At 45.4% G+C, this 9655-nt stretch overlaps 2 protein-coding genes and 1 long non-coding RNA gene across 6 annotated transcripts in view; all 3 read left to right on the forward strand.

Annotated features, from left to right (window-relative positions):
* The window catches only part of LOC129842517 (ubiquitin-conjugating enzyme E2 D2-like), a 39565-nt gene extending 35002 nt beyond the window's left edge, over nucleotides 1-4563 (forward strand). Inside the window, exon 7 of the mRNA XM_055911095.1 lies at nucleotides 3192-4563. Within this exon, the coding sequence (XP_055767070.1) occupies nucleotides 3192-3237 (46 nt within the window). The 3' untranslated portion in view covers nucleotides 3238-4563. The remainder of the gene's footprint in view (nucleotides 1-3191) is intronic.
* Nucleotides 489-3185, forward strand: LOC129842518 (uncharacterized). Of its 2 annotated transcripts, none has more exons than XR_008757612.1 (3): nucleotides 489-988; nucleotides 1287-1394; nucleotides 1436-3185. It is a non-coding gene; the product is annotated as an uncharacterized LOC129842518 (long non-coding RNA). The 2 variants fall into 2 exon arrangements; XR_008757611.1 differs by having other exon boundaries at nucleotides 489-784; nucleotides 826-988; nucleotides 1287-3185.
* Nucleotides 4564-6810: 2247 nt separating the features above from the next.
* Nucleotides 6811-9655, forward strand: part of manba (mannosidase, beta A, lysosomal) — a 62608-nt gene continuing 59763 nt past the window's right edge. The window contains exon 1 of one of the 3 annotated variants that reach the window (XM_055911077.1): nucleotides 6811-7252. In XM_055911077.1, coding sequence (XP_055767052.1) covers nucleotides 7037-7252 — 216 coding nt within the window. In that variant the 5' untranslated portion in view covers nucleotides 6811-7036. The remainder of the gene's footprint in view (nucleotides 7253-9655) is intronic. The other 2 variants (XM_055911078.1, XM_055911079.1) reach the window with 2 other exon arrangements.

Genomic DNA, 9655 nt, shown 5'->3' on the forward strand with positions numbered 1-9655 from the left:
AATATGTACAGGGGGTACAGGTTAGTCGAGGTAATATGTACAGGGGGTACAGGTTAGTCGAGGTAATATGTACAGGGGGTACTGGTTAGTCGAGGTAATATGTACAGGTTAGTCAAGGTAATATGTACAGGTTAGTCAAGGTAATTTGTACAGGGGGTACAGGTTAGTCAAGGTAATATGTACAGGTTAGTCAAGGTAATATGTACAGGTTAGTCGAGGTAATATGTACAGGAGGTACAGGTTAGTCGAGGTAATATGTACAGGGGTACAGGTTAGTCGAGGTAATATGTACAGGTTAGTCGAGGTAATATGTACAGGTTAGTCGAGGTAATATGTACAGGTTAGTCGAGGTAATATGTACAGGTTAGTCGAGGTAATATGTACAGGTTAGTCGAGGTAATATGTACAGGTTAGTCGAGGTAATATGTACAGGTTAGTCGAGGTAATATGTACAGGTTAGTCGAGGTAATATGTACAGGTTAGTCGAGGTAATATGTACAGGTTAGTCGAGGTAATATGTACAGGTTAGTCGAGGTAATATGTACAGGTTAGTCGAGGTAATATGTACAGGTTAGTCGAGGTAATATGTACAGGTTAGTCAAGGTAATATGTACAGGAGGTACAGGTTAGTCAAGGTAATATGTACAGGAGGTACAGGTTAGTCGAGGTAATATGTACAGGTTAGTCGAGGTAATATGTACAGGTTAGTCAAGGTAATATGTACAGGGGGTACAGGTTAGTCAAGGTAATATGTACAGGAGGTACAGGTTAGTCAAGGTAATATGTACAGGAGGTACAGGTTAGTCGAGGTAATATGTACAGGAGGTACAGGTTAGTCAAGGTAATATGTACAGGTTAGTCGAGGTAATATGTACAGGTTAGTCAAGGTAATATGTACAGGGGGTACAGGTTAGTCGAGGTAATATGTACAGGTTAGTCGAGGTAATATGTACAGGTTAGTCGAGGTAATATGTACAGGTTAGTCGAGGTAATATGTACAGGAGGTACAGGTTAGTGAAGGTAATATGTACAGGTTAGTCGAGGTAATATGTACAGGTTAGTCGAGGTAATATCTACAGGGGTACAGGTTAGTGAAGGTAATATGTACAGGGGTACAGGTTAGTGAAGGTAATATGTACAGGGGGTACAGGTTAGTGAAGGTAATATGTACAGGGGGTACAGGTTAGTGAAGGTAATATGTACAGGGGTACAGGTTAGTGAAGGTAATATGTACAGGGGTACAGGTTAGTCGAGGTAATTTGTACAGGGGGTACTGGTTAGTCGAGGTAATATGTACAGGTTAGTCGAGGTAATATGTACAGGTGGTACAGGTTAGTCAAGGTAATATGTACAGGTTAGTCAAGGTAATATGTACAGGTTAGTCGAGGTAATATGTACAGGAGGTACAGGTTAGTGAAGGTAATATGTACAGGAGGTACAGGTTAGTCAAGGTAATATGTACAGGGGGTACAGGTTAGTCGAGGTAATATGTACAGGGGGTACAGGTTAGTCAAGGTAATATGTACAGGTTAGTCAAGGTAATTTGTACAGGGGGTACAGGTTAGTCAAGGTAATATGTACAGGTTAGTCAATGTAATTTGTACAGGTTAGTCAAGGTAATTTGTACAGGTTAGTCAAGGTAATTTGTACAGGTTAGTCAAGGTAATATGTACAGGGGGTACAGGTTAGTCGAGGTAATATGTACAGGGGGTACAGGTTAGTCAAGGTAATTTGTACAGGTTAGTCAAGGTAATTTGTACAGGTTAGTCAAGGTAATTTGTACAGGTTAGTCAAGGTAATATGTACAGGTTAGTCAAGGTAATATGTACAGGTTAGTCAAGGTAATATGTACAGGTTAGTCAAGGTAATATGTACAGGTTAGTCGAGGTAATATGTACAGGGGGTACAGGTTAGTCGAGGTAATATGTACAGGTTAGTCGAGGTAATATGTACAGGTTAGTCGAGGTAATATGTACAGGTTAGTCGAGGTAATATGTACAGGTTAGTCGAGGTAATATGTACAGGTTAGTCGAGGTAATATGTACAGGTTAGTCGAGGTAATATGTACAGGTTAGTCGAGGTAATATGTACAGGTTAGTCGAGGTAATATGTACAGGTTAGTCGAGGTAATATGTACAGGTTAGTCGAGGTAATATGTACAGGTTAGTCGAGGTAATATGTACAGGTTAGTCGAGGTAATATGTACAGGTTAGTCGAGGTAATATGTACAGGTTAGTCAAGGTAATATGTACAGGTTAGTCGAGGTAATATGTACAGGGGGTACAGGTTAGTCAAGCTAATATGCAATACCAGGTTCTGTAATGATGCCTCATATAGGCAGATTACCTTGATGCCTTGTGCGCAGGCACTATGGTGTTCTGCTTGAAACATGTAGGTATTACAGACTCGGTCAGGGACGTAGGGACGTTCCCCTGGCAGACCGGGGTCCGTAGGGACGTTCCCCTGGCAGACCGGGGTCCGTAGGGACGTTCCCCTGGCAGACCGGGGTCCGTGGGGACGTTCCCCTGGCAGACCGGGGTCCGTAGGGACGTTCCCCTGGCAGACCGGGGTCCGTGGGGACGTTCCCCTGGCAGACCGGGGTCCGTGGGGACGTTCCCCTGGCAGACCGGGGTCCGTGGGGACGTTCCCCTGGCAGACCGGGGTCCGTGGGGACGTTCCCCTGGCAGACCGGGGTCCGTGGGGACGTTCCCCTGGCAGACCGGGGTCCGTGGGGACGTTCCCCTGGCAGACCGGGGTCCGCGGGGACGTTCCCCTGGCAGACCGGGGTCCGCGGGGACGTTACCCTGGCAGACCGGGGTCCGCGGGGACGTTACCCTGGCAGACCGGGGTCCGCGGGGACGGTACCCTGGCAGACCGGGGTCCGTGGGGACGGTACCCTGGCAGACCGGGGTCCGTGGGGACGGTACCCTGGCAGACCGGCTGGCAGACCGGGGTCCGTAGGGACGGTACCCTGGCAGACCGGGGTCCGTGGGGACGGTACCGGGGTCCGTAGGGACGTTCCCTGGCAGACCGGGGTCCGTAGAGACTGTACTCTAGTAGGGACGGTACCCTGGCAGACCGGGGTCCGTAGGGACGGTACTCTAGTAGGGCTTTGGTCAGAAGTAGTGCAGTCGATACGGTGCCGTTTGGGAAGCTGGATCTATTGTTTATGTTTGTTTTCCCTCATACAGATACAGCAGAATAGCAAGAGAATGGACGCAGAAATACGCCATGTGATGACTGGTCTCGCGGATCATCGGATGGAGAACGTCATTGTAGCTGGAGTCAACTTCAATTGCTGGTTTTCATTATTTTGTTCATTTTTGTTATTTGAATTAGACTCATTTTGCCCCCATTTTTCACTCCTTCATTCATGTGCTATTAAAAAGATGGTGTTTGTTGCTCGGACGGTCGACGTTTCATTTAAGTGGAGGGAAAAAAAACACCAAACATTTTAATGTAAGTCTTTTCATGGGTTCTGAACTCTTCATGTTGAGCATGCGACAACAACTAAGAGGCCAGTCGGCCGTATACGATCAGACTAAACTACTAGTCTGCCTTCCATCCATGTTGTTCTGAGGACCTTGGAAGACACCTGACCGAACCGGACAGACGTGTCTCTTCAGGATACGCCGACTGGTGTGTGATGTCGTCGGCTGTGTCTGAAATGGAACTCTATTCCCCTATGTTGTGCACTACTTTTAACCAGGGTTCTTCTATGGGAGTATCCCTGTGGATCCTGGTCTACCAGGGGGAATATCCCGGTCTACCGGGGGAATATCCCTGTGGATCCCGGTCTACCAGGGGGAATATCCCTGTGGCTCCTGAATATCCCTGTGGATCCTGGTCTACCAGGGGGAATATCCCGGTCTACCGGGGGAATATCCCTGTGGATCCCGGTCTACCAGGGGGAATATCCCGGTCTACCAGGGGGAATATCCCGGTCTACCAGGGGGAATATCCCGGTCTACCAGGGGGAATATCCCGGTCTACCAGGGGGAATATCCCTGTGGATCCCGGTCTACTGGGGGAATATCCCGGTCTACCGGGGGAATATCCCTGTGGATCCCGGTCTACCGGGGGAATATCCCTGTGGATCCCGGTCTAAAGTAGTGCATTTTTATCAAGAATTCAATGCCATTTCAGTGGCAGCAGTGTTATGCGTTTTAATATTGTTAGCGACCCATGGCCTGAGAGAATATTTACCACCTCGTAACCAAATGTGTGAACAGACAAACAAATGCTGCGGGTATGTCAACATCCAGTCAGCCAAAAAAAATAAGAAATGTAATGTATTTTATGCATGTTATAGGAATAGGTTGGATATTATTCATATGAAGTGGAATCACGTTGCAGGGGTGGGCAAATGGGGGAGGGGAAATTATTAAATGAAAGCTTTCTATCTTTGATTTTAGAAGTTGAGAGCTTATAGTTAGGTCACCTACCTAAACACTGTATTGTAGCTCTGAGACGTGACGCAGAGCTATCGGTTCAACTATCTACTGGTGCCTCTGTCGCCTTTTTTGTTGTTGATTTCCCATCAATAAAGTTAAATCAAAAATACTTTCTAGGTTCTTATCAATTTTTGTTGGCTGCTGTAAATGTTCTTCATACCTGTGTTTTGATCTGTTGGGTTTATAATGTGATTTAAAAGGGTAGATCCAGATTCTGTGCAATAAAGGTTCAGACCTCTTGGCGGAGGTAGAAGTGTCCTTCACATACAGGGAGGCCATGGGGGGGGGGGGGGGGGTCAAGTCGACAATTTGGCAACCGCTCCCTTATGGGATTAATTGGTAACCCCTCCCTTGTGGGATTAATTGGTAACCCCTCCCTTATGGGATTAATTGGTAACCCTTCCCTTATGGGATTAATTGATAACCCCTCCCTTGTGGGATTAATTGGTAACCCCTCCCTTTTGGGATTAATTGGTAACCCCTCCCTTATGGGATTAATTGGTAACCCCTCCCTTATGGGATTAATTGGTAACCCCTCCCTTATGGGATTAATTTGTAACCCCTCCCTTGTGGGATTAATTGGTAACCCCTCCCTTATGGGATTAATTGATAACCCCTCCCTTGTGGGATTAATTGGTAACCCCTCCCTTTTGGGATTAATTGGTAACCCCTCCCTTATGGGATTAATTGGTAACCCCTCCCTTATGGGATTAATTGGTAACCCCTCCCTTATGGGATTAATTGATAACCCCTCCCTTGTGGGATTAATTGGTAACCCCTCCCTTTTGGGATTAATTGGTAACCCCTCCCTTATGGGATTAATTGGTAACCCCTCCCTTATGGGATTAATTGGTAACCCCTCCCTTATGGGATTAATTTGTAACCCCTCCCTTGTGGGATTAATTGGTAACCCTTCCCTTATGGGATTAATTGGTAACCCCTCCCTTGTGGGATTAATTGGTAACCCCTCCCTTGTGGGATTAATTGGTAACCCCTCCCTTATGGGATTAATTGATAACCCCTCCCTTGTGGGATTAATTGGTAACCCCTCCCTTTTGGGATTAATTGGTAACCCCTCCCTTATGGGATTAATTGGTAACCCCTCCCTTATGGGATTAATTGGTAACCCCTCCCTTATGGGATTAATTGATAACCCCTTCCTTGTGGGATTAATTGGTAACCCCTCCCTTTTGGGATTAATTGGTAACCCCTCCCTTATGGGATTAATTGGTAACCCCTCCCTTATGGGATTAATTGGTAACCCCTCCCTTATGGGATTAATTTGTAACCCCTCCCTTGTGGGATTAATTGGTAACCCTTCCCTTATGGGATTAATTGGTAACCCCTCCCTTGTGGGATTAATTGGTAACCACTCCCTTGTGGGATTAATTGGTAACCCCTCCCTTATGGGATTAATTGATAACCCCTCCCTTGTGGGATTAATTGGTAACCCCTCCCTTTTGGGATTAATTGGTAACCCCTCCCTTATGGGATTAATTGGTAACCCTTCCCTTATGGGATTAATTGGTAACCCCTCCCTTATGGGATTAATTGGTAACCCCTCCCTTATGGGATTAATTGATAACCCCTCCCTTGTGGGATTAATTGGTAACCCCTCCCTTTTGGGATTAATTGGTAACCCCTCCCTTATGGGATTCATTGGTAACCCCTCCCTTACCTAAAGAGCAGCAGTAACATAATAGTAGTGAGGCTATATACAGGGTGTTATGTTACAGAGTCAATGTGGAGGCTATATACAGGGTGTTACGGTACAGAGTCAATGTGGAGACTATATACAGGGTGTTACGGTACAGAGTCAATGTGGAGGCTATATACAGGGTGTTATGGTACAGAGTCAATGTGGAGGCTATATACAGGGTGTTACGGTACAGAGTCAATGTGGAGGCTATATACAGGGTGTTACGGTACAGAGTCAATGTGGAGGCTATATACAGGGTGTTACGGTACAGAGTAAATGTCATTGCCACAGTTATAAACTGTACGGCACAAGTCTCAAAGAAATAAAAGAAACTGGATATTATTGTGGCTGCGGCAGAAACGTTTTTGGGATTTATGGATTTTACATCTGAAGACTTGCAAGGGGTACTGGCGCCGGGAGACCCCTTGAGCCTATGTAGGGATCAGATCTGTTTATTTTTTGTTTTTTTTTACAGAAACATTGTTTGATTTAGTTTATATATGTATTTTTGGTAGTTTGGTCGTTTTTTGTGGGTATTTTGTTCTATTTTGGGAATCCATCCCGCACAGTAGGTGGCAGAATGCACGATCGCCAATATACCATAGAAGAAGATGTTGCCACGTGATGTGCACTGGATCAGCTGATATGTATGGTCACATGATTTTTAACAACAAGGAAGAAGCCGTTTGCACTGAAGAACACAGCGTTTTTACAACGTTTATAATCAGTGTTTGATGTTTAACGTTCATTTTTTCTTCATCTTTTAAGTTTTCCTTGTCTTGAATGCAGTATTACATGTTAATAAATCATTTGGTTGTTATTAAATGTTCGAAACCTGACCAGATACTTTTATCTGGCAAAAATTCCTGCAGAAGCCACAACAATGAGCGCGTTTAGAAAAAGCGGAAGCGTTCTTGTTGTCCTTTATTACGTCGGGAGTTTTCACGTCCTTTTCGGATACAATGTATCCAGAGAAGAGCAGCACCATCTCAGCCTGAACAGGAAATGGACCATACAGAACTCAAATGGGTCTCTGTCGCTTCCTGCAGAGGTACCGGGATGTGTACACTCTGCTCTCCTGAAACAAGGCTTTATCAAGGTGAGAAGAGTTGTGATGTCTTCTGTTTTAAAAAATATATAGTTTTAAGATTAGCCAGGTGAGAGAGAAGGGGGTAGTTGCAGCCCAATATGGCGACCGGAGTATGCGCGAGTGGGGGTCAAAAGGAAAGCAGTCACTCCTCACTAAAACAATACTATCGCCATCTACTGGCCAGTTTACGTACATCAACCACAGCAAATGGTCCCTCACTACGCCTTCTATTAGCCGGTTTATGTATGGCCCTAACCCTAACTGTAATCTGGTGTCATCATGAAACACAGAAGTCAGGCTCCTTTAATAATGTGTTTATTACAACTTTAAACCGACTCTTCACTTCTTCTTCTCCTTTACTCCTTCTTCTGCGTCTCTGTAATCAAATATAATTCTTGAATTTATGTCCAAAATATCATATATGGTATTTTTCAAATGTGACAGTATTTTATGTTTTTGAATAATACAATCAATCAATCAATTTTATTTTATATAGCCCTTCGTACATCAGATAATATCTCGAAGTGCTGTACAGAAACCCAGCCTAAAACCCCAAACAGCTAGAATGCAGGTGTAGAAGCACGGTGGCTAGGAAAAACTCCCTAGAAAGGCCAAAACCTAGGAAGAAACCTAGAGAGGAACCAGGCTATGAGGGGTGGCCAGTCCTCTTCTGGCTGTGCCGGGTGGAGATTATAACAGAACTATGCCAAAATGTTCATAAGTGACAAGCATGGTCAAACAATAATCATGAACAATTTAATACAAAATTCGAAATGTACTTAATGAGTGGTGTGTGACCCTAGGGTGGCAACACATACAGCTCTGGAAAAATATGAGACCATTGCAAAATTATCGGTTTCTCTAGTTGTACTATTTATTGGTATGTGTTTGGGTAAAAGGAACTATTTTGTTTTATTCTATAAAATACTGACAACATTTCTCCCAAATTCCATGAATCATGCTTCACCATCTGGCAGTCTGGCGGATGAATCTGGATTTGGCGAATGCCAGGAGAACATTTGGTGGAGGAGGAATAATGGTCTGGGGCTGTTTTTCGTGGTTCGGGCCTCTTAGTTCCAGTGAAGGGAAATCTTAACGCTACAGCATAGAATGACATTCTAGACGATTTTGTGCTTCCAACTTTGTGGCAACAGTTTGGGGAAGGCCTGTTACTGTTTCAGCATGATAATGCCCTTGTACACAATGCGAGGTCCATGCAGAAATGGTTTGTTGAGATCGATGTGGAAGAACTTTTTTTTATTTTATTTTTTTATTCCATTTTCTCCCCAATTTTCGTGGTATCCAATCGCTAGTAATTACTACCTTGTCTCATCGCTACAACTCCCGTACGGGCTCGGGAGAGACGAAGGTCGAAAGCCATGCGTCCTCCGAAGCACAACCCAACCAGCCGTACTGCTTCTTTAACACAGTGCGCCTCCAACCCGGAAGCCAGCCGCACCAATGTGTCGGAGGAAACACCGTGTACCTGGCCCTCTTGGTTAGCGCGCACTGCGCCCAGCCCGCCACAGGAGTCGCTGGAGCGTGATGAGACAAGGATATCCCTACCGGCCAAACCCTCCCTACCCCGGACGACGCTATGCCAATTGTGCGTCGCCCCACGGACCTCCCGGTCGCGGCCGGCTGTGACAGAGCCTGGGCGCGAACCCAGAGACTCTGGTGGCGCAGTTAGCACTGCGATGGATGTGGAAGAACTTGACTGGCCTGCACAGAGCCCTTACCTCAACCCCATCGAACACCTTTGGGATGAATTGGAACGCCAACTGCGAGCCAGACCTAATCACCCAATATCAGCGCCCGGCCTCACTAATGCTCTTGTGGCTGAATGGTTATAGCAGCAAAGAGGAGGACCAACTCCATATTAAAGCCCATGATATTGGAATGAGATATTGGATGAGCAGGTGTCCACATACTTTTGGTCATGTAGTGTACAACTCAGACTCCTCCTCTGGCTATAAAACAGAAGTCCAAACCTTTTGCAGTGTGTTTCTTACCATCTAACTACCAAACACAAAATGGTCTTCAGTGCAAAAACTTAATGAAAAGCATCTGACAGAAGTAAATTCACCCAAACACAAAAATATATTTTTTAAATACATCTTGTTCTCCTGGCATTCGCCAAATCCAGATTCATCCGCCAGACTGACAGATATTGAAAGCGTGATTCATCCCTCCAGAGAAAGTGTTTCCACTGCTCTAGAGTCCAATGGCGGCGAGCTTTACACCACTCCAGCCGACACTTGGCATTGTGCATGGTGATCTTAGGCTTGTGTGCGGCTGCTCAGCCATGGAAACCCATCTCATGAAGCTCCCGACAAACAGTTATTGTGTTGAAGTTGCCTCCAGAGGCAGTTTGGAACTCGGTAGTGAGTGTTACAACCGAGGACAGACGAT

Source organism: Salvelinus fontinalis, unplaced genomic scaffold (assembly GCF_029448725.1).
Source record: "Salvelinus fontinalis isolate EN_2023a unplaced genomic scaffold, ASM2944872v1 scaffold_0045, whole genome shotgun sequence".
NCBI classification, from domain to species: Eukaryota; Metazoa; Chordata; class Actinopteri; order Salmoniformes; family Salmonidae; genus Salvelinus; species Salvelinus fontinalis.